At 38.0% G+C, this 25142-nt stretch overlaps 1 protein-coding gene across 22 annotated transcripts in view; it reads left to right on the forward strand.

Moving 5' to 3' along the window:
• Nucleotides 1–25142, forward strand: part of OSBPL9 (oxysterol binding protein like 9) — a 266637-nt gene that overhangs the window by 143117 nt on the left and 98378 nt on the right. For 15 of the 22 annotated variants that reach the window (XM_086387899.1, XM_086387889.1, XM_086387886.1 and 12 more), the window contains one exon: nucleotides 13493–13571. The exons of the other annotated variants lie outside the window; for them this stretch is intronic. In XM_086387899.1, coding sequence (XP_086244025.1) covers nucleotides 13493–13571 — 79 coding nt within the window. The remainder of the gene's footprint in view (nucleotides 1–13492; nucleotides 13572–25142) is intronic. 22 annotated transcript variants of the gene reach the window in all.

Consider the following 25142-nt stretch of genomic DNA (forward strand, 5'->3'; position numbering starts at 1 on the left):
TCCATGTGAATTTTAGGATTATTTCTTCTAGTTCTTAAAAATGTCATGGATATTTTGGTAGAGATTGCTACTTCTTTATATATGGTATTCTGGAGGTCCTTGGGAATGCAATAAGATACAAAAGATGTAAGCTTTGGGAAGATGAATCAAAATTAGTGTTTGCAGATGATGTTTCTGTAACTATACTAGAAGTCCTGGCAAACACAAAAATAAGAAACAAAAGAAATCAAAGAAAAAGGATGGAAGTGAAGAATAAACATTATTGATATTTGCAGATGATATGATTTTCTACTTTTAAAAAATCCACAAAAATTTACATAAATACTGTTTAAATGTCTCGCCTTTGGGAAAGGTTTTGGATTTGAAATCAATATACAGAAAATAGTGTTCTTCTATGCAACCCACAATTTTAAAAAAGGGATTCTAATAGTAACACAAATTCTAAGTTACATAAGAATATATTTTACAAATAAATATATTCCTTTGATGGAAAAAAAAGTAAACATCATTGAAAGACTAAAGGAAGATCTGAACAGCTATCTCATCTTCCTGCTTATTAGACTCAGTATTATCTGTATGTTTGCTTTCCTTAAATTAATCTATAAATACATGTAATTTCAGTCAAAAATCTTAATCAGGCTTAACAAAGAAGTTGACAAGATGATTCTAAAAGTCATTTAAAATGGTAAAGAGGCAAGAAGAATTTGAAGAATAAGGGGTTGGGGGACTTGCCTTTCCAGATGTTAAAACTTTTTAAATAAAACTATGGTAAATTAAAGTAAGTATGGTATTGGTATAAGGGGAAATAAATAGATCAGTGGCATGGAAGAGAAAGCTTAGGAATATTTACATCTATGTAAATTTAGTGTATAACAGCATTACAAACCAGACACTATCACTCAGTAAATGAAGTTGGATCAACTGGCTGCCCATATGGAGAAAATAATATTGTTCCCTAACTCATGCTATACACAGAAATTAAAGGTATAAAATGAAATTTTATACTCATAAGAATGTATAGAAGAATGTCTCTATGATATCAGGATAAAGGAAGATGTCTTAAAAAGCAAACAATGATAGAAATGATTGTTAGATTTGACAACATTCAAATTTTAAAACCTTTCAACAGCAATAACAAAAGACTCTACAGTCAGAGAGAAGCACGCCTTGGACAGCAGAGAAAATATTTATAGTGCATACAGTTGACAGAGGTTTAACAGACAAAAAAGAAAACCCAAAGAACACATACAAATCAGTAGAAAAGTCAAAAGAATGCCCAAAAAGAAAATGTCAAAGGATACACTCAATTCACGTAAAAGAAATAAGAATAGCAATAAAAGTGACTTGATTCTTATTCTCAGTGATTGTCAGATTCTGCATTAAAAGTTCAGTAAGATAGTATTTTGATCAGATTGCCAAGGTCTTATAAAGTCTGATTTTATCTAGTGTTGGCCAGCAATTGGGGATATAGGAACTTTTTTCTCCAGTGCTGGTGAGGGTATTAATTGGGACAACTGCTTAGGGGAGCAGTTTTATGGTCTGAGGGCTTCCCTGGTGTCTCAGATGGTGTGGGAGAACCAGGTTGGATCCCTGGATCAGGAAGATCCCCTGGGGAAGGGAATGGCTACCCACTGTAGTGTTCCTGCCTGGAGAATTCCATGGACAGGATCCTAGAGAGCTACGTATAGTCCATGGGATCTCAAAGAGTTGGACACAACTGAGCAACTAACACTTTGTAATCTTTAGTAAGATTGAAGGTGTGTCTGATTCTACATAAAAATGGAAATGCCTGCCATTTCAGAGTGTTTGCTTAATATTCTCTTGCAGAAATGTTAGCAGGAAACATATACAGTGATGATTATTGTTGCATTATTGGGATAGGAAAAATTAAAAGTAACCTAAATGTTCTACACAGGGAAATTAGACATTGTGGTATACTTATATAATAGGATACTATATAACAGATAACAGTTACATGCATATTCTCAACATGGATAGCGTTTGTGTGTATATGTATTCATATGTACATACACATATATTTCTGTTCTTGACATGGAAAGTATGTATTTATTTACTCAATATGAACAAACCTCAAAATAGTATTGAGTGAAGAAAGGAAAGCAAATTGTTCACCACCCTATTGCTTTCACCAGAAAACTCAATAAATGCTTATTGAATTACTGAATGATGTTGATGCATCATTTCTTTTTTATGCAGCAGTGGCCTTGATGAGCATGCTGGACCTCCAGCTTTCCTGCTTCCCTCTGTGTTGTTGACTTTTCTCTCTCCTCTCTGAACTATGTGCTCATGTGCTCTTACAGTGCAGAGATATATCTTATTCCTATTTATATCCCCTGGCTGTTAATTGCTCCTGGCCCAGAATAGGGATTTAGTAAGTATGTTGAATTAATGAATATTGCTTATTATACCTATGCCCTATTAAGAATGAACTTTGGCTCAGGAGTTGGAAGACCTGAATTCTCCTGTCTTTTAGTTGTCAGACCTTAGGCAATATTTTTTTTAATATACTCTGAGTCTTGGTTTTCTAATTTCTAAAGAAGAGTAATACCTGTTCTGCCCAAATCTGAGAGATCATATTTATGTGTTATATTCATCTGAGATCATATAATGTGAGAATGTGAAAACGATACACGAATGTAAGACTTGAATATTTCAGCAGTGAGGGAAAATGTGCAGTTGTAGAGTCGCAGTGGGAGTAGCTGTGCTGTATATTCTTAGCACAGTCAACATTCCTTTTAGGAGCCATGTGAGCGATCTGTGTCCCAGAGGAGTCATCATTTCTTTTTTATTTTCTTTGGAGCCAGTTTACCATTCTACTTTTCTCTTTTCGACGAAGGGAGATTGGCCCTGAAATAGCCAGCGTTCTGTTTTTTCCCAAGACATGAGAGCAAAACTATCTTCTTGTCTTTGGTACCAGAACTATGATTATGTCTGAAATATGTTTGTGGATTTGGAGAAAAGAGAAGAGATGAAGTCAGGAAACTCAACTGATTTCATAACTCCATCTCCCATTACCTTCTGGAACCTGGATAGTGTGACCTGGAGCAGCAGGCACCATGGTGAGCCCAAATCCTGGCAGAACCTGAAAGGTTGATCATCTGAAACCTTCAGAAGAAAAATCATGGAAAGTCATTGAAAGATATATATGTTTATTATGTTGGCACAATGAGTCATAAAAGCAGGGATGAAGTAAAAACTTCGAAATTTTGATGAGTGAGCATAACAAAGAACTTTGCTTAATGATATTATTTCATATATGGATTAGAAAAGGGAATTTTGCTTTACCAGATATAAAGATAAATAGTATAAACCCAGATTAGGGGAGAGGAAGGATGTTTGGTGGAAGACAGCTTGGGGAAATTGGTAAACCTCAAACTGCCCAAGTATAGAATTTGATGAGAGATGAGAGGTAGGCGTGGAGCAAATCACTGAGGGAGGGTCTTTGGGCTAGGCCATGATAGACTGACCATATCCCCTAAAGCAGGACACTCCTCTAAGAATAAAAGGGGGTTCTATTCATCATTATACTAGGATAACAGGAATAAAAAAATAGCTCCAGTGCTTTGGCCACCTGGTGTGAAGAGCCGACTCATTGGAAAAGACCCTGATGCTGGGAAAGATTGAGGGCGGGAAGAGAAGCAGGCAACAGAGAATGGGGTTGTTGGATGGGCATCACTGACTCGATGGACATGAGTTTGAGCAAACTCCAGGAGATAGTGAAGGATAGGTGGGGAAGCCTGGCGTGCTGTAGTCATGGGGACTCAGAGTCAGACATGACTTAGCAACTGAACAACAGCAAACAACAATAGGAATAATCTGAAACTGTCTCAGATAAACCGGATCATACAGCGCCTTATTTCAATGTAAAGAAGAGCTACTGATACGATTACAAGGAGTGGGAGGTTAAAATAAATTTTAGGCAGGAGACTTGGACAAGTCTGAATAATAATCTTGGTTGGAACAGAAAGAGAGAGGTGGGCCATTTGCTAGATGAGGATGTATAATGGAGAAAGATTGTTGGTATTGTTTTTGTTGTTAAAGAGTGTAAAGTCTTCTCATATGTAAATGAAGTTGAGAAGGAGCCAGTAGAAAGGAAGAGGAGCTGAAGATTAGAGTCAGAGACCTGAGGAAAGGTAATAGGCACTTTTTCAATTACGACAAGTGAAAAGAAGCAAGACTGGGTATGGATGCAGATGAATCTTCAGGTAGGAGGGCATAATAGGTGTAGAGTTCCTACCTTATGACTTTTTAGGTTATTGAGGGTTCAAGGAAAGTAGAGAAGATTTTAAATAGCTACAGTGGACAATGGAAGAGAGACCAATCACAAGACAAGGATGCCCCCTACTCTCCTTGTGTTCAACATTGCCTACCACTCTAGGGTCAATCTGAAACCAGGCAGTCCTAGCCAATGAATAAAACAAGAAAAATAAATACAAAGTCTGAGGATTGGAGTAGAAGAAATAAAATTGTTATTATTCATGGCAGCTTTAATTGAACATATAGAGAATCCAAAAGAATCTGCAGATAAACTAAAGAATTGAAAAGTGAATTTAGCAAGGTTATGACTATGCCAAAGCCTTTGACTGTGTGGATCACAATAAACTGTGGAAAATTCTGAAAGAGATGGAAATACCAGACCACCTGATCTGCCTCTTGAGAAATTTGTATGCAGGTCAGGAAGCAATAGTTAGAACTGGACATGGAACAACAGACTGGTTCCAAATAGGAAAAGGAGTTCGTCAAGGCTGTATATTGTCACCCTGTTTATTTAACTTATGTGCAGAGTACATCATGAGAAATGCTGGACTGGAAGAAACACAAGCTGGAATCAAGATTGCCGGGAGAAATCTCAATAACCTCAGATATGCAGATGACACCACCCTTATGGTAGAAAGTGAAGAGGAATTCAAAAGCCTCTTGATGAAAGTGAAAATGGAGAGTGAAAAAGTTGGCTTAAAGCTCAACATTCAGAAAACAAAGATCATGGCATCCGGTCCTATCAGTTCATGGGAAATAGATTGGGAAACAGTGGAAACGGTGTCAGACTTTATTTTTCTGGGCTCCAAAATCACTATAGATGGTGACTGTAGCCATGAAAGTAAAAGACACTTACTCCTTGAAAGGAAAGTTATGACCAACCTAGAGAGCATATTCAAAAGCAGAGACATTACTTTGCCAACAAAGGTTCGTCTAGTCAAGGCTATGGTTTTTCCTGTGGTCATGTATGGATGTGAGAGTTGGACTGTGAAGAAGGCTGAGTGCTGAAGAATTGATGCTTTTGAACTGTGGTATTGGAGAAGACTCTTGAGAGTCCCTTGGACTGCAAGGAGATCCAACCAGTCCATTCTGAAGGAGATCAGCCCTGGGATTTCTTTGGAAGGAATGATGCTAAAACTGAAAGTCCAGTACTTTGGCCACCTCCTGTGAAGAGTTGACTCATTGGAAAAAACTCTGATGCTGGGAGGGATTGGGGGCAGGAGGAGAAGGGGACAACAGAGGATGAGATGGCTGGATGGCATCACTGACTCGATGGACGTGAGTCTGAGTGAACTCTGGGAGTTGGTGCTGGACAGGGAGGCCTGGCGTGGTGCGATTCATGGGGTCGCAAAGAGTCGGACACGACTGAGCGACTGATCTGATCTGAGGAGATCCAAGGACACTATACAAAAATAAACTATTTTAATATATCAACAACTTGTAATTAGAAAATAAATTTTTAAAAGCAAGAACATTTACCATAGCATCAAAACATTAATTACTTAGGAATAAATATTAACAATAGGCTGATAAGACCTTTACTCAGAAAACTACAAACACTGAAGTAATATGTATACCCATGGCTGACTCATGTTGATATATGGCAGAAACCAACACAACATTGTAAAGAAGTTGTCTTCTAATTAAAAATAAATATTAAAAAAAGACCTAAATAAATGGCAGTCCCAGTTTGTTCCCAATCAGTATCCTAATAAGTGAGTATGTGTGTGGAAAACTTGTTCAACTGCTGACTGTAAAGCTTATAAAGGGCCAAGAATATTCACTTTTGATTCCTGTCTTAGTCAACGAAGAGACGCCAGTAGATATAGCAACTTCTCTCACCTGCCATTCTAGGGAGAACTGGCTATGACCGTGGTCGTGATGTTGATTTACAGTTAGTTTATAAAGGCCAAAAGACAAATGTTGGGGGACTTATTCCACTTGATTATTGTTGCTGTTCAGGTGCCAAGTCATGTCCGACTCTTCACGGCCCCACGTACTGTAGCATGCCAGGCTTCCCTGTCCCTCACCATCTTGTAGAGTTTGCCCAAGTTCATGTCCATTGAATTGGTGATGCTATCCAACCATCTCCTTCTCTGTCGCCCTCTTCTTCTGCCTTCAGTCTTTCCCAGCATCAGGGTCTTTTCCAGTGAGTCAGCTGTTCGCATCACTTGAAACCCAAATGTAGAGACTTCCGGATGATAACATGGGAGAATACTTTCATGGCGTTAGGATTGGTAAAGATTTCTTAAAGAAGGTACAGAAAGCACAACCATAGATGTAAAACCAATACATTTTACTATGTTAAGGTTAACTCTTCATGAAAAGACATCATTGCTGCTGCTGCTGCTAAGTCGTCTCAGTCGTGTCCGACTGTGCGACCCCACAGACGGCAGCCCACCAGGCTCCTCCGTCCCTGGGATTCTCCAGGCAAGAACACTGGAATGGGTTGCCATTTCCTTCTCCAATGCATGAAAGTGAAAAGTGAAAGTGAAGTCGCTCAGTCATGTCTGACTCTTAGCGACCCCATGGACCACAGCCCACCAGGCTCCCCCGTCCATGGGATTTTCCTGGCAAGAGTACTGGAGTGGGTTGCCATTGCCTTCTCCAAAGACATCATTATGAGAGTATAAAGGCTGGCACAAGGGTGGGAGAATATATTTCCCTAATTCATAACTAATGAAAGATTCATGTCCAGGATATATTTTAAAAAAACCTCCTACAAATAATTAGAAAATGATAGTCTAGTCTATTCAATAGACAAGAAACTTGAACTATTTCACAAAAGTCTCGCCAAATGGTCACGAACATAAAAAGATACTGAACTTTGTTGTTTTCAGGGGAATATAATTAGGACCACTATGAGCTACTAGTACTCACCTGCCAGAATGACTAACGTAAAAAAAGTGTTAGTGAAGATGTAGAACAATCGAAACTTCCATACACCATAGTTTGGAGTATTTTTGGCTCAGTGAGTACGTCAAGGGTATATCTTGTCACCCTGCTTATTTAACTTATATGCAGAGTACATCATGAGAAATGCCAGACTAGATGAAGCACAAGCTGGAATCAAGATTGCTGGGAAAAATGTCAATAATCTGACATATGCAGATGATACCACCTTTATGGCAGAAAGCAAAGAAGAACTAAAGAGGCTCTTGATGAAAGTGAAAGAGGAGAGTAAAAATGTTGGCTTAAAACTCAACATTCAGAAAACGAAGATCATGGCATCTGGTCCCATCACTTCATGGCAAATAGATGGGGAAACAATGAAAACAGTGACAGACTTTATTTTTTGGGCTCCAAAATCAGTACAGATGGTGACTGCAGCCATGAAATTAAAAGACACTTGCTCTTTGGAAGAAAAGCTATGACCAACCTAGACAGCGTATTAAAGAGCTGAGACATTACTTTGTTGAAAAAGGTCTGTCTAGTCAAAGCTATGGTTTCTCCAGTAGTTATGTATGAATGTGAGAGTTGGACTATAAAAAAAGTTGAACACCGAAGGATTAATGCTTTTAAACTGTGGTGTTGAAGGAGACTCTTGAGAGTCCCTTGGGCTGCAAGGAATTCCAACCAGTCAGTCCTAAAGGAAATCAGTCCTGAATATTCATTGGAAGGACTGTTGCTGAAGCTGAAACTCTAATGCTTTGGCCACCTAATCAGGTCATCTGAAAAGACCCTGATGCTGAGAAAGATTGAAGGCAGGAAGAGAAGGGGATGACAGAGGATGAAATGGTTGGATGGCATCACCGACTCAATGGACATGAATTTGAGCAAGCTCCAGGAGTTGGTGATGGACAGGGAAGCCTGGCGTGCTGCAGTCTTGGGGTTGCAAAGAGTTGGACACGACTGAGCAACTGAAGTGAACTGAGAACTGTTTGACAGTGTCTATTAAAATTGGAGTGTGCATACCATAAGACTTAGCGAATTCATTCCTACACTGTATCTACTAGAAATATAAACATATGTGTGTGTATATATATATATATATATAACACAAAAGATATGAATGACAATGTCATAGCAGCATGATTCTAATAACCTAAGACTGGAAAACAACATGAATGTCCATTTGCAATGAAATTGATAAATTGTGGATATTCCTACAAAAGAATACTATATATAGCAATAGAAATGAACAAACCATTGCTACATGTAGCCTCTTGGATGAATTTCACAAACATGTTGAGTGAAAGAAGCCAGACACAAAGGAAAATATGTGATATGAGTCCATTTGTATGAAGACGGACAAAACTACTTTTAATGTTAGAAGTAGGGATACTGTTTGACTTTGGGATGGAGGACAAGGGTAATGATTAGGAAAGGATACAAGGAGAGTGTTTCTTTATTGAGCTTGTACGGTTAAGACTTGTGTATATGTTTGTTGTTCAGTCGCTAAGTTGTGTCTGGCTCTTTGCCATCCCATGGACTATGGCACACCAGGCTTCCCTGTCCTTCACGATCTCCCAGAGTTTGTTCATATTCATGTCCAGGGAAGCACGCCAGGCTTCCCTTGTGGCTTAGTTGGTAAAGAATCTGCCCGCACTGAAGGAGACCTGGGTTCGATCTCTGGGTTGGGAAGATCCCCTGGAGAAGGGAAAGGTCACCCACTCCAGTATTCTGGCCCCTGGAGAATTCCATGGACTGCATAGTCCATGGGGTTGCAAAGAGTTAGACACTACTGAGCGACTTTCATTTTCATGTCCATTCAGTTGATCGTGCTATCTAACCATCTCATCCTCTGCCTCCCTCTTTTCCTCCTGCCCTCAATCTTTCCCAGCATCTAGGTCATTTCCAGTGAGTCAGCTCTTCATATCAGGTGGCCAAAGTATTCCAGCATCAATCCTTCCAATGAATATTCAGAGTAGATTTCCTTTAGAATCAACTGGTTTGGTCTTCTTGCAGTCCAACAGACTCTCAAGAGTCTTCTCCAGCACCATGATTCATCAGTTCTTCGGTGCTCAGCCTTCTTTATGGTCCAACTCTCACATCTGTACATGACTGCTTACCTTTCAGTATAACGTTATTTTCAAGTGATGTATGTAAAATGCTTATCATAGTGGCTGGTTTATTACTGCCAGTTCACTAACTGACAGTGTTAACTTTTTTACTATGGTTCAGTTCTCTAATGACTAGGTCAAGGAAAATGCTGTCCAGTAGAATTTACTGCAATTATTAAAAGTTCTGTATCTACAGTGTCTAGTCCCATAGCCTCTAGTCACATGGGGCTATTGAGTATTTGAAATATGACCGAAGAACTTATTTAAAGTTTTACTTAATTTTACTCAATTATAATTAAAATTTAAATACCTTTATGTGACTAATAGCTATCGTATTGGATATGGTAAGATATCCAGGTCTAAGGAATTGCCATGGGAATGAGTCAATGAAGGAGAATGACAATGAAGTTTATTTTAGTTGAATAATCAAGAAACTGAGAGGCCAGAGTGTCAGATGAATTGTGCATCTATACACTGAAGAATGCTCAGGGCAATGGCAAGACTGGGTTGGCATTGGAGGTGGTTAGGTAGGTTCCAGAGTCTTCAAAGAAGCATTTGGATAGAGGAGGGGAAAAGTGTAATGGACCAAGAAAGAATGCTCTTTCCCCTATGGGTTGCCAAAGATACTTGGATAGAAATGTTTCTGAAGCACAACTTAAGTAATTAAGAGTCCTTGAAAGAACAAGTTTTAAAAAGGAAGTGGTTAGGAGCAGTAGCAGTGCTTCAGAGCGGTGTTCTATGACAAAACTCTAATGTAGTAAAGAGGTATTGAAGAGCTGTGAGAGTAAAACTTGGTGCAGAGGTGGGAAGGGAAGCTAATTGCCAGGAGTAGGTGAAAGGTTAAGGTGTGGGCAGTTTTCAAAAAGCTCCTCCTGGTGAAAGCTGTAAGAAAGGAGGTGGTTGCTAGTGGGAGTGTGGGGTTTTGCTTTTGTTTAGCAAATGGTAGGAATTGAACTTGAGGAAGGACATGAAAAAGTGAAATTGCTTGGTGTTTTCTTTCAGTGCATAGAAGAAATCTTGAGGCTGAGTACCTACAGGGTCTCTGTGAGGTGAAGAAGAAGTGGCTGTAGAAATGTTGATTGGGCCAGATTTTGAACCATCTTGAATGGCATTGTGAAGAATTGTTGGCTTTATCTCATAGTTTATGGAGAGCCAAGGAAAGTTTTAAATATCTGAGGCTCCTATAAGAGCTTGTGCTTTATAAATACTATTCTGGCAATATCAAGGACTGTGGACTAAATGTAGCCAGACTGAAGACAGATTGCTTCATCAAGCAAGAAGTGATGAAAACCTGAAATAGGGCAATAACAGTTCATAGAATGAAGAAGAGTTGGGAGAATTTGACATTATAGTTTGGAAGTGGAATGAGCACAACTTGTGGTGATGGAATAAGGGAGAATAAGTGTTAGAACCTAGAGGTTTCTGAGTTGACTAGTTAACTGATGAATTTATATGAAGGGGCTAAAAAGAAAGAACCCAAGTTTGGGATGGTGGTCAGTTATTATATCTCAACAGTTGAGATATAATTCACCCATTTAAAGTAGACATTTCAGTGTTTTTGGTGCAACTACCATTACAATTTCAATTTTAGAATTTTTTTTTTGTCACCCTATAATGAAACTCACACTTATTAGCAATTACTCCTCATTTTACCCCACCTCCTTCTCCTACCTCCCAGCCCTGGGCAACCACTAACCTATTCTTGGTCTCTATGAATTTGCCTGTTTTTTCATATAAATGGAATCATACGGTATGTCCTTTGTGACAAGCTTTTTATTCAGCGTGTTTTCAAAGTTCATCCAAGTAGAGGTCTCTTTTTGCCTTGTTTTATGTATATTCATCTCTTTACATGTTTTGGCTCCTCTACTGGAGGCACTATTGTTATGTATTCTAAGCCTATATCTATTAACAGTATATATGCTGTATTTAGTTATGACTTAGCAGATATTTGCTGCATCATAAAGTTAGAAGGTTAACTCCACTAACCATGAAATTAACCTGAATGAGTTGCTCCCACACATGCTTACCCACCAAGATGTGTCTTTTTTTGCTGTCAGAATAAGTAGGTACCATGCCAAATGGTTCTGGTTCTGCCATTAACTCTGTATGACCTGGGTAAGTCATTATATTCTGGATACACTTTCTGTATCTGAAAAGAGTTATAAAAATCCCTAGTCTATATAGTACAGAGGAATAGCTAAGGTAATGCAGGTTGATGGGATTTGGATAGAATTGGGGTTCATCCAGACAGTCTCTGAGAAGAAATGAACACAGGTTTCCTCTCCTATCTAAAAGACGAGTATTCTTATGAAACTTTTTGTAAGGCAAAATGGCGAAAGCAGAAAAGCAATACCTTAGGATGCTGCTTCCTAACATATACACAAAACAAATAGAGATAAAGCCCAGATGCTCATCGATACAGTTCAAAGCTGACAACTTGATGCTGAGATGCCAAGTGTAGTTCCTGAGCGGGGAGCTTGGCGGTTCTACTCTTATTGTTTGTGGTGTGCGCTGCCTCTGTAATGGCTTAGGGCAAAACAAATGCTGAATGCTGTTTTTGCTTTTCACCTATTTTCTGGAAAATTTCCAGATTTATTTTGGTAAGTGAAAACAGGTACAGCCTTACAGTGGGGTTACATACAGTAAACCTATTGTAAGTCAAAAATGGATTTAATTCACCTAATGTACTGAATACCATGGCTTAGGCTCACCTGCCTTAAACATGTTCAGAACACTTATGTGAGCCTATAGTTGGGCAAAATCATCTCACACAAAGCCTGTTTTATAATATAGTATTGAATAGCCCCAGTATTCTTGCCTGGAGAATCCCATGGACAGAGGAGCCTGGCGGGCTACAGCTCATGGAGTTTCAGAGTCGAACGTGACCAACACACACACACATTGAATAGCTCATGTAATTTATTGAATACCGTACTAAAAACCAGAATGGTTAATTGGATACAGGAATGGTTGTCACTGTTTGTTGTGCACCCTTGTGATCACATGGCTGACTGGGAGCTGCTGCCCAGCATCATGGGAGAGTATCACCATGGGAGAGTATTGCTCGCTTGGGGAAAGACCCAAATTCAAAATTCAGAGTATGCTTTCTGCTGAGTATTTATGGCTTTCATACTTGTAAAGTTGAAAAGTTCTAAGTCAAACTATCATAAGTTGGGACGAGCTATACTAATGTAGGTCTTGTGCAAAAGTAAAGTGGCATGGGTGACCTGTAAATATTGGACTCTATTACCTGAAACTCCTGGGATAGGAGTATCCTTTTTTCACAAGATTTGGAATTTTGGCCCCTTAAGTCCTTTCAGTCCCATTTTACCAGGTCCTGGTTTTGTCAGTGGTAAACTGCTTCTTAGTCACCAACGTGGGGCGTTGTACTTGTGTCATGTTCTCTAGCTATTCTGTTTGGAATACTTAAGACCCTTATTTCTTAAGAACACTGACCAGTAGGCTCCCTGTTTTTCATAGCTTTATATTGTTTTAATATGGCTGCATATAGTTGAATACAAAAAAAAGATAAAGTTTAAAACCCACTCTATCCACCTTCCTGAAACAAGCAACTTATAACTGCAGGCCTACCTTACCCCTCTCATTTGGAGAATTGTTCATGCTTTTATTTAAAAAAACATATACTGAGTGTGTACTTGAATGCCATGTCTCAAATTAGTCCTTAGATCTCATAGCAATTCAATGGGAGAAGGCAGACATAGATGATCACAGTATGATATGGAAGTACAGTAGCAGCACACACCTGGAAGAAGCCACTGGGACAGGGTTTTGAAGCAACTGTCACCTGGTGTTTCTTTACTAATAAATATAACACAAAAGCAGCCTAATGAAAAGCACTAGTGTTCTTTAAGCCTCAGAATAACTGAGGTGACTCCCATTTTAGAGAGCAATCAAAAACTCAGAAAGGGTCAATGGCTGGGTTTTAAATAGGTTCTAGACTTAGATTCTATGTTTATCCCCTCGTCCTCACCATATCCATGCCCCTAAGCAAGAGTAGAAAGTACCCTTGCAGACTCCAACAGAGCTCTGCCACCCCCCTCTGTAAGCAAAGCTGGAGTCTCAGGTTCCCTTTTCTGTGTCTAGCCTGCTTCCAGTGTCGTCGGTGCATTGAGCATTCCAGGGCTGTAGCAGTAGCGAATATTGCTGATGTCATTGTTTGCCTTATTGGGATTTTGCTCTTTGTTTCACAGGGAGCTGTGATTGGTATAGACGATGAGGACGACAGCACCTTCACAATAACTGTTGATCAGAAAACCTTCCATTTCCAGGGTGAGCTGAAAGAAGAGATTTTTTTCTCTTCACAGTCCCAACTGCTTCTTTCCTTCTCCTTTGGGTTGTTTGCTGGATGACTAGAATGGTTTTTACAACTGATCCTGTATGAACGAGTACACAGGACCGTTCTGGATGAAGTGGTACTGCAGGTTAGGCAGGGATTTAATCGTATCTGCAGCGGATACAGATCTCTTTGAAACATCTGTGGATCTGGCTGCAGTTGGAGATTAAAAATTTAAATGATAAAAATCAGTGAAGGGAGAGAGTAATGGGCTGCTGCTGCTGCTGCTGCTGCTGTTGCTCCTGGCTTGTGTTTACAGAAGGTTGCTGATCTTCTTTATCGAGGAGTATGGCTCTCCTTCTGCATGAAGAGTCTAAAGACTGATTGTGAAGGTTGCAGTGTTTTTCCCTGTAAAACTCAAAATATAAATTAAATTGAAGCTAGTGGCAGCCTTTGGCTTAAGGTTTTGCTTTGCTTCAAGAACTACAAGTTTGCATTCATTTCATCTGCATTCTGTGTCTTGTCTGCCAGCCATCATTTCTCTGCTATTATCCTTTTTATAGTTAATAACACCAAATGCCATCTGCCACTGCTATGTTTCGGCATTGCATGCTCTGGTTCACCGGTAGAAAGGGTAAGGTACTGGATGATCATTCTCATTTCATCTTGCTTTGAAAACTCTAAACCAGCAAATAAAAGTCAGTTTTAATGATCCTGTCCTAATGTACTCTCATCTGTTAGGAGTGTCTATTAGCTTTGATACTAATGTTTTTGCTATTTTTGTCTATTGAGAGTAACCTCTATTTTATATTTAAAGCAGTCCAAGAAACTTAGAAATTGAGAATATTTGCACTTTTTCTGAACTACAAGTGACAGTGCACTGTGATAGATGCTAGGTATACCAGGATAAAAAAAAATAGTAAATCAATTTATTGTTTAAAAATGTTTTGGTTATGAAGTCTAACAGTGACCAGATATGTGAGATGTTCAGACAGCTATTGTCCTTCTGTATTAGGATAGTATATTGCAGTAATTTTTCTTCATTGTCTTGTTGGCACATAGAAATGAAAGATGCAGCTTATATATAATAAAGACAAGCCAATGTACTCACTTGTGATATCTCTAATGCTTTTAGGAAAAAGCATTCTTAGAGTATTTATTACGTTTGGTCATATTCTTTACTCAGAACTGCTTTTAACTAATACTCTCTTGAAATTTTCTACTACATTTAATTTCATAAAACATTTAAAATCTTAGTTTAAGAAAGTCCGTGGCCTTTATTTTTAGGTTAAATATGTAATGCTGCTTATCAGTGAAACCAGATAATACCCACACTGTGGAACTCTTTACTTGAATGAACTTGAATACTTCAACGTATTTTAAGTAGTAGCTGCTAGATACAGGTAAAGACTGCAGTATGAAATTCCTCTGCAGTTACTAAGAAGACATCTTCTTTGGACTTCAGAAGCTGTATTGTTTGCCTGTTTAAAGGAGAGGAGACTCAGGCCTCTAGAGTAAAGGCACCTCTCCGTTCTCTAATTTAAATTATTTATGTTAAACTGATCTTCCCTTTAACACTTCTGTATTTATGTTGTTTGCTTGTAAAACAAGTGATTCCTTTAATGAATCATTTAAATGACAAGGATAAGTAAGTGTTATATGTATTTTTTAAATGGATACTTAGTTCTGAGACTGTTGGATTCATTAGTTTATTTTCTACTGTAATAGTTTTGGAAGTCTCAGACAACATGAGATTATTTGGTTTTTGTAAAGAACTCTAATATTCTTTATATTCTTGGACATAATAAGAATTATTTTGCCTTCGTAGGTCCTTGCTCATAAGTTTGCTGAAAAATTGATGAAATTTTCCATGTCTAAGGTCTTATATTCTTGATTAGAATTGAAAGCAAGTTAAGATGGATATACATTAGCATGTGTGTAAATGTGTTGACTTTTTAAAGTTTAATATAACAGAATTTTTTGAAGCAAGTGAAAAGTATCAATTGAGACATCAAGTATCAATTGAGACATCTATAAAACAAATTCTGCTTACTTTCAACTCTTAAAGGGAAAGCTAGAATTTGTTTAGATCCACTAATTTGTTCAACATCTATTTTAGATATTATTTTAAGTTCTGGGGATACAGTAGTGAACAAAATATAAAATTCCTCCCCTCTGTAGCATCTAATCTGGTAGAGGAGAAAGCCAATAAATAAGATAAATTGGTAAAATATAAGGAAATAAGACAGTGCCAAGTCCTGGCAAGAAAAAAAAAAAAAAATGCAGGAAAGAAGAAAATGAAATAGAAGTGTGTGTATATTTGTAGGGGGTGGCTTAAAATTTTAGATGGCTAGGGAGACTCATTGGGATGATGCCTTTCGGTGAAAGACCTGAAGGAAGTGAGGGAACAAGCTTATATGGCTTTGTTGGGGATGATGGTGAAGAGTAAATCACTCCAGGCAAAGGAAACAGTAAGTGCAAAAGGGTGTGCCTGCCGTATTTGAAGACCTGCAAGGAGGCCCGCTCTGGTTGGAGTGCGGATAATCATGGGGAGGGTAGTGTGAGATGATGTCTAAGAGGTAACATTGTATGAGGCCTTACATGGCACAGTAAGGACATTGAATTATACTGAGATAAGCCATTATAGATGATTTTAAGCAGAGGAGTGACATGATGTGATTTTTAAACAGTTATCACTCTGGGCACTGTTTTGAGAATAAAATGCAAGAGGCAGGAACAGAGCAGAGAAACTAATTAGGAGGCTAGAGTAATCCAGAAGAGAGATGATGGCGGCTCCCACGTGGTAGCAGTGGGAGTAGAGAGGTAGTGAGAGATGGTTGAATTGTGCATGTGTATTTAATCAACTCTATTGAGGTATAATTCATATGCAATAAAATGTATACTCTATAAAATTCAGTGAATATTGACAAATTTACTTACTAATATAGCTGCTACCATAGTCAAGATCTGGAACATTTCTGTCATCCAGAAGATTCTTTTATCCTTTTGTCAGTCTACACTCCAGCCCCTGGCTCCAGACAGCAACTGATCTACTTTCTATCGCTAAAGATTAGATTTTTCTTTTGGAGAGGTTCACACAAATAGAATCTTTCAGTATGTACTCTTTTTTGTCTGGCTTTATTTTAGCTCAGTATGTTTTTAATGCTTGTCCATCTTGTTCCATGTATTGGTAGTTCCTTTTATATTGCTAAGTAGTAGTTTGTTGTTAGGTATTATATTTTTTTGAAGGTTGTACTGTAGCATGTGAAAAAAAGACAGTAGGAAGACAGGATGACACCATATTTTTGACTTGAGCCAGACGGGTGTTGCCATTAACTGAAGTGGGGAACCAGTTGGGGGTGGCGGACAGGTGGGCATCGAGAGCTTAGCCTTGGACATTCTTATAATAAAGTTCTAGATGCCTATCAAATGTCCAAATGGAGATGTCAAGTAGGCAATTGAAGTGTGGCGTTTAGGAGAAAAGTTCAGGCTTTAAATAAACAATAAATTTGGGAGTCATTGGCATATAGATGGTATTTAAGCTGTGAGAATTTGGGAGGAAGTATGGAGAGAAAAGAGAAGAGGTCCAAGTAATGAACTCTGGAACACTCTAACATTTATTTAGAAGCACAGAGGAGAAGTGGAACTAGCAAAAGAGATCGAAAAGAATCAACCAAAAAAGAGGAAGGAAACCAGGTAAATGTGGTACCCAGAAAACCAAGATAGGAAGTGTTTCTTGGAGGTGAGAGGCATCAGCAACTGTGTCAAATGCTCCTGATTGAGAAAGTTGAGGGCTGAGAAATGATCACAAGATTTAACAATTAAGTCTATTGATAACCTTGAGAAGAGCAATTTAAAATTAAGAGTATAGACAGTGCTTTTAAGTTCTGCTATAAAGGGAGGGTGAGAAATACAATAGTAGCTGGGAGAGGGAAATAAGTTTTTTAAAGATAAGAGCAATAATGACATGCCATTCTTATGCTGTTGGTAGTGACTCAGTAGAGAGGGAAAAGTCGATGACGCAAGAGAGAAAAGGGAAAATTATTAGATCGGTGTCTTTGAGACAGCAAGACAGGATGACACCTAATACACAGGGAGGGCATTGCGTTTGGCTCAGAGCATAGACAATTCATCCATAGTAACAAGAAAGTCAAGTGTATAGTATATATGTAGACAGAATGTTATCCATCATCTTCATTTCCACTGCGGTTTGACTCTAGTTGACCTACAGGTCCTGTATCCTGAAACATATTTTGTTAATCATAAAGAGGACTGGTGCCATGAAGAGAACAAACTTTCCTGAAACAATAGATAATTTTTCATTATAATGATTCTCAGTTCTGGTAGCTTGGTATTTCAGAGTAGCTACAATTTTAAAGAGATATCATAAAATTCTCAAAACAAAGTTAATTTAAATTAACTTTAGTTTTGAAAAACAAACAAACAAAACTCCTTTTCCCCTCTTTAGGTAATAATTGAAATTACAGTCCTTGCATGTTAGAGCTTTAAACAGATTTGAAACCTACAGCTTCATTATGTCATTTTTCAGAGATTAAAAAGAAAATGATTGCCAATTCATCTTTATAAACTGGCTCTTCTGATAAGAGCAAAAAATGATTCCTTTTTCTCTCAGTCAGCCAGAGTTGTTTGCATTTGGATTCTTAGCTAGACATTGTGTGGATAGCAGTTTTGGTATCCATTAGATTGGCTGTTGCGTTCAAACATTTAATGTATGAATAGTATGTGTAACTCCCTGTACTCAGAACTGTATACAGGTTAATAAGACATAAGCCAGGATGTTAGCGAGCTTGTGAAGAAGTAACTATAATGTAGTATGAAATATGCTCCAGTAGTAGAAATATGTATAGGACACTGAAATAATGGAGAGGCAAAAGAGACAGTCAGTACTTCACAAAGAGCAGAGTTTTTCTTGTTACCAAGTAATTCTTTTTAAAATAATAACAACTTAAAATTATTCTAGTTCTAAAAAATTTCAGGTTGTCTAGAATTACATAATATAAAAACTAAAAGTCCCTGTCCCCAAGCTCTGTCTCTCACCTCCCCTTCCTTGCCTCCTCTATCTGGTAGAGTTCTGAAGTCTGAAGAGAAGTTTACCAGGCGGAGGGGTGTTGTAGCATTTGCAAAGGTATGGAAATATGATGCTACCACATGTGTTCAAGAACTTTGAATGTTTGGTACCATTAGGACAATGGACAGGAGTTGAGGCAGAGGCCTACATCTAATATGAAAGGGTTTTATTTTTATCCTGAGGTCTGGTAGGAGCCAATGAAGCAGAGTTTTAAGCAGAGATTAGATAGAGTAAGACATGGTTCTCTAGATAAAGAGCCTTGATTTTTAAGGCCCTGAGTGGATTAAAGCCATTGGTAATGGGAAAGGAGAAGAGGAAAACAGACTTGAGATTTTTTTAGTAAGTAAATCTTTAGGAATTGTTGGTTGCTTGGGAAATGGGAGCTGAGAGAATGAGAGTAGTAAAGGTGTAAGAAGGATGTGGCTTACTATTTTGTTTGGATGTTATCAACATCTGAAGTAGAGAATCTAGAACAGAGATGGTGTGGGACTTCTTAAATTTGAGGTGTCTTTGGGACATACAGGTGTTGATGGTGATGCCAGTTGGGTCTAAGTCTGGGCTTCCCGGGTGGTGCAGTGGTAAAGAATCTGTTGGCCAGTGCAGGAGACACAGGAGACATAGGTTCCGTCCCTGGGTTGGAAAGATCCTGTGGAGAAGGAAATGGCAACTCGCTCCAGTATTCTTGCCTGGAAAAGTCCATGAACAGAGGAGCCTAGTTGGCTACAGTCTTTGGGGTCACAAAGAGTCAGACACAACTGAACATGCATGCCTTCCTTCCTGGGCTGAAGATGGAGATTAGTGGTTATCAACATATTACTGGAAGGTAGAATTATTAATAGAATTTAGAAAATTGAATGCTTCAGGGCTAGGCAGATATGTAAAGGAGTGAAGAGTAAAGCTGACTGAAAACTAGCGATCTGGAGAGCTTATGCCCTGTTTGAAGGGGTAGCTAGTACTTAATTCCAGACAGTTGTAGACTTTTGGTAATGCTTGTCCAATATTTTCAAGAGAAAACTGTCCGGTTTTTCAAGAGAAGCCAGAAATCCAGATTTTTTTTGTATGTGCAAGAGTTTGAATATGTGCATATTAAATCTTCCAGTTTTAAAAAACAATTACGTAGACCAATGCAATGCATCTATGAGCTAGCTAAAACCTAAATATTTTAGTCTGTGGTTAAAACTATGGTAGTGGTGGTTATGAACCTTCTGGCAGATGTGAATGAGAAGAGAGCCTCCAAACCTGGCAGTATACTAGGGTGGGACCATCAACAGGCTCAAAGGAATGATCAGAGAGGTTGAGGTGAAAGCTACTAGCTTCAACCATATGAAAGTACATACTGTTTTTATCATTCAAAAGTAGTTACATATTGGCAGTTCATATGTGACAACTTAATAAAAGACTAAATAGACCATAATTCGTACTAATTAGAAAGATATCCAGTTATTTGAATTTTACCTTCAAAAATTATATTTATTTAATGCTTTTATATACGTATATAATGATTTATAATGTTACTGATAGTGTATTGGAATAATGGTAATGATAGCTACATTTATCAAAGGTTTATTTTATACTATTCAGAGTTTTACGTAGTTTAACCCATTCAGTTTTTATGACCTTATGAAGTAGGTACTATTATTTTTATTTTATGGGTAAGGAAACTGGGGGCCACGTACATGTAGGTAACATTAGGCAGAAATGGAATTTGAACACCAACAGTTGTGCTCTAGAGGCATTCTCTTAGATGCTACAAAAAAGTTATAGAAATTTGTCAACTAGTTTATAATTAACTTTTATAATTTTATCTAGAAAGGAATTGGTGTAAAATATAAGGAACTTCAAATTACAGTGCTGCTGCTGCTGCTGCTGCTGCTGCTGCTAAGTCACTTCAGTCGTGTCCGACTCTGTGTGACCCTATAGACGGCAGCCCACCAGGCTCCCCCGTCCAGGGGATTCTCCAGGCAAGAACACTGGAGTGGGTTGCCATTTCCTTCTCCAATGCATGAAAGTGAAAAGTGAAAGTGAAGTCGCTCAGTCGTGTCTGACCCTCAGCGACCCCATGGACTGCAGCCTACCAGGCTCCTCTGTCCATGGGATTTTCCAGGTAAGAATACTGGAGTGGGGTGCCATTGCATTGGCAATTGCATTGCCAATTTTAATGCAATTAAAATTTTTTGTGGTGTTCTACATGTTCCGTTGCTTAGTAGAAATAGCAGTAGTGGCAGTAACAGCTACTACTAAATATGTCTTGTAAACTAGGCACTCTGTTTAACAGGCAATGTACATTACTTCCATAATTCCTAAACTCCCCAATGAGGTAGTTATATTTCCAGTTTTAGAATCAGAAAAACTGAGTTTCAGAGAAGCTAAACGCCCAGGATTAGTAGATTGTGCCTACGTCTGTCTAGATCAGTAGCTCTTAAAGTGCAGTCCCAGGCTAACCTAACTGGCATCACCTGGGAACTTGTTGAGACCACAGAATATCAGGCTGAGCCCCAGACTTGCTGAATCAGAAACTCTGGGAATGAGTCCTCTAGTGATTCTGACACACACTGAAGTTTGGTAATCATTGATCTGGATCCAGGGTTTCGTGTTGTTATTCTGCTTTATTCTCATAACCTTATATACTAGGTGTAAGTATCCCCAAGTTATATGTGTGAAAAGACACAGAAAGTCAGGGGTCCTGGCCTTGATCTTAGATTGTTTTTTACTATGTCGGACATGACTGAGCGACTTCACTTTCACTTTTCACTTTCATGCATTGGAGAAGGAAATGGCAACCCACTCCAGTGTTCTTGCCTGGAGAAATCAAGGGATGGCGGAGCCTGGTGGGCTGCCGTCTATGGGGTCGCACAGGGTCGGACATGACTGAAGTGACTTAGCAGCAACCTACATAAACCCTGGAGGAGGGCATGTCAACCCACTCAAATATTCTTGCTTGGAGAATCCTCATGGATGGAGGAGCCTGGCAGGCTGCAGTCTATGGCATCGCAAAGAGTCGAACACAACTGAGCGACTGAGCACAGCACAGGAACCTACATTAAGGGCTTCCCTGGTGGCTCAGTCATATAAGAATCCACCTGCCAATGCTGGAGACTAGGGTTTGATCCCTGGGTCAGGAAGATCCCATGGAGAAGGAAATGGCAACCCACTCCAGTATTCTTGCCTGGGAAATCCCATGGACAGAGCAGCCTGGCAGGCTACAATCCACGGGGTTACAAAAGAGTTGGAGACAATTTAGCAACCAAACAACAGCAACAACCTACGTAGAAGGAGTCTCTTGCCTTAAGTAAACCTGGTGTGTGGAAAAAAAATCTAAATTTTTATAAGGTGAAAATTAGCAATATGTGATATTCTTTCATTATAAAATAATCCTTTACTTTCAAAGGATTTTAATAAAGGCATTCTTTAATCAGTGTGTTTTCAAAGTGATTTAAATATGAAATTTGTTTGCAGATTTATTTGGGTATACCTTTAAAGCAATACAATTTGCATAAGACAAAATTTAACAGTCTTAAACAATAAAAAGTGTTTAAATTAGAAGAACCTTTAGGAACTGTGTAAGTCTAGCAGAGTCATCTGTTGCACTGATCACTGACCTTTTCAGCTCAGTCCATTAGAGCTTGCTTATTTATTAAAATGCAAAATTACTATAAATCAGCCCAGTGGTGAAGGAAAGTGTTTAATTTAGAAATGTTATATTGATCAAGGATATTAGGGCAACCCTTACTGCATTAACATCAATCAACATGGCATGACACATCTGTATCATTAATCATTTAGAAGAAAAGACTTAACTCATAGTTGCAGGCTTGTGCTTTAAAAATAAGTTAGTCTTTTGCTTTAAAAATAACCATCTCAGCATTATCATTAGTAAACAGATTCCATTATTCTATTGATTACAGACTTAAAAAACTTTCCTTCTGTGGTTATAGTTTTTATTTTTATGTGATAACCCCTCCTCAAAACAAAATAACCGCTTATAGATTTCATTTAAGGGAAATAAATCCCCTATAACTAATTCTCTAGTTAGATGTTATAATTTCACTAGGCATCAGGAGGGGAAATGCTACTGAATTCATGTATTGGGAGTTTGTTACATTACTGTAGGAGAATTGGATCTCAGTGGTGTACCATTCTTCTTAATTTGCTTTCTGTTTGTGATCCTCCCTGAATTTCTGAAATTATATTTTATCAAAATTTAACCAATTGTGGACTATTTGGCTTACTGAATAGCCAGGATTAGTTGATATATAATTTTTTTTCTTAATTATTTACATTTTATCCCACCATTTCCTTTTTCATCATTTTTGAGTAGTAAAATTAATAACTGCTCACTGTAGAAATTTGGGGAAATAGAGTAGTATACAGCTGGTACTAATAATCGCCCATAATCATACCAGAAGATAATTATCAGTAACATGCTTATGGATTCCTTTCTGATATTTCAGTTTTTGTGTGAGAGTATATGTTTGTATGTGTGAATTGTACAAAATTGAGTCATTCCGTGTAAATAAATTTCCATACTCAATTTTAAATATTATATTATGAAAAATTTCCCATGACACTGAATGATCTAAGAAAATGTGATTTCTAATAGTTTGTGTTATATGATTTAATAAATCATACTTAACCATTCATCTGTATTGTACAGATTTTTCTCTATATTAAATAATACTGTGTTGAATATCCTCATACATAAGTCTTCAGCCAAATCTCTATTTAGCTTAGGATAGATAGATTCATAAAATAACTTGTCAGAACAAAAAACATAAATATTTTAATATTCCTGAAATACTTTATTCCTTATATAAACCTTCCCCTGTAGCTTTCAAGGGAGATTGTCAATTTATATTTCCCTTCTGCTTCATCACACCATCAGCATTTGGCATTTTAATTTTAAAAGAATACCAACCCAGTGTCCTCAAGAATAAAATGTGTTTATTTCTTGTTTGGTCAATTACTCATTCTTCTGTCCTTGTTTTTGTTGGTGGTGGTATGCTCATGCTTTTCTTATACTCTCCTTTTTGAAAGGGTAGACTCATTCATTATATCTTGCTAAGTAATCTTTTTATCTAATTTGGAACACGTTGCTGGTAGGTAGTATTGTGCAGAGTAAATGAAGATATATAAAGAAGAGCATTTCCCTGCTTTAATGTATAATGTATAACTGAAAATGTGCATGGAAGGAAACTGAGTTGAACAGACTTGCAGGGTGTAAAGGGGGTGCATTCTCACCACATACTATGAAGTCCTTATGACACCTTGACTTTTAGACATAACATTTATTCATAAAACATATTCATACATTTTGTACCTTTCTTTTAAAAATGAACGTATAGGCAATGGACTAAAATCTTAGGGGCTAAAGTCTAAGGAGTGTCCTATTGATGATCAAGATTTACTGCTTTTAGCATGCCTAATGATTTCTCAATTGATTTCTCCATTATGTTTATAAAGTTTATATTAATTGTCACCCCTATTGGCACTTTAATTTTTCTCTTTTTCTACTAATTAAAAGAATGGTGAAATAAATGTGAAATATATTAAAATAGTTGCATGAGCAGTGCTCTTCCAGTGGAGGTGGTGACGCTATAAGAACTAATTGTTGCCTGGCAGGCTTTTGCAACACACTTTTGCACTGTGTGTTGGCGCAAAATGTCCACTTGTTGCTTGATGTAAGAAAATTAAAACTTTCTCTGAGGAGTCGGTGTATAAGAAAGTACAGGTTATATGGAAGGTTGAATAGGCCAGCACTGCTTATGTAAAATGTAGTCTCATTCCTCAGGAGACTTTGGGGACTCAAAACTGACTTAGCCCTCCTCCAGGGGATTTTCCTGACCCAGGGATTGAACTCATGTCTTTTATGTCTCCTGCATTGGCAGGCAGGTTCTTTACTACTTGCTCCACCTGGGAAGCCCCATGACTTAGGGCATAGTGAGCATTAAATTATATACACTTATAAGTATAACAGGAATTCAGAGAAGGAAATTACAGTGATAGTTAGATTTTCTCTGTTTTTCAGACTTTTAATAAAAGCATTTTACATGTGCAACCTTATTTAGAAGCCTAGATGTGAGACTGAAAAAGGTATAGTTGCTCTGGTAAAAGTCAAAGGGTTGAGGGCCTACATCTGTGCCCTAGGAACTTTGAGAAAATACCAGTGTTCAATTTATTGCAGCCATTCTTTCTTTTTATTCATCCATTCATTTATTTTCATTGTCAACAAATAATTGAATGCTTATTGTATACCAGGCACTAGGCTGTTTCCTGAGCATACAGTAGTGAGCAAAGCTAAGCCCCTATCCTTAAGGGTCTCACATTTTGAAAATCATTATTCTAGAGGAATCTTCCTGCTTGCACACTTTCAGGTAGTTCTCTGACTCCAGGTTAAATATCCAAGAGTTAAAGCGGTATCTTTTAATAGTGTCTAGACTGCAGTCACCTTTTAGCTAACTCGATGGTGAACTCCCTAAGA

This window comes from Bos grunniens, chromosome 3 (assembly GCF_055505025.1).
Source record: "Bos grunniens cultivar Pamir isolate PY7600 chromosome 3, Bosgru_T2T1.0, whole genome shotgun sequence".
In the NCBI taxonomy this organism is placed as follows: domain Eukaryota; kingdom Metazoa; phylum Chordata; class Mammalia; order Artiodactyla; family Bovidae; genus Bos; species Bos grunniens.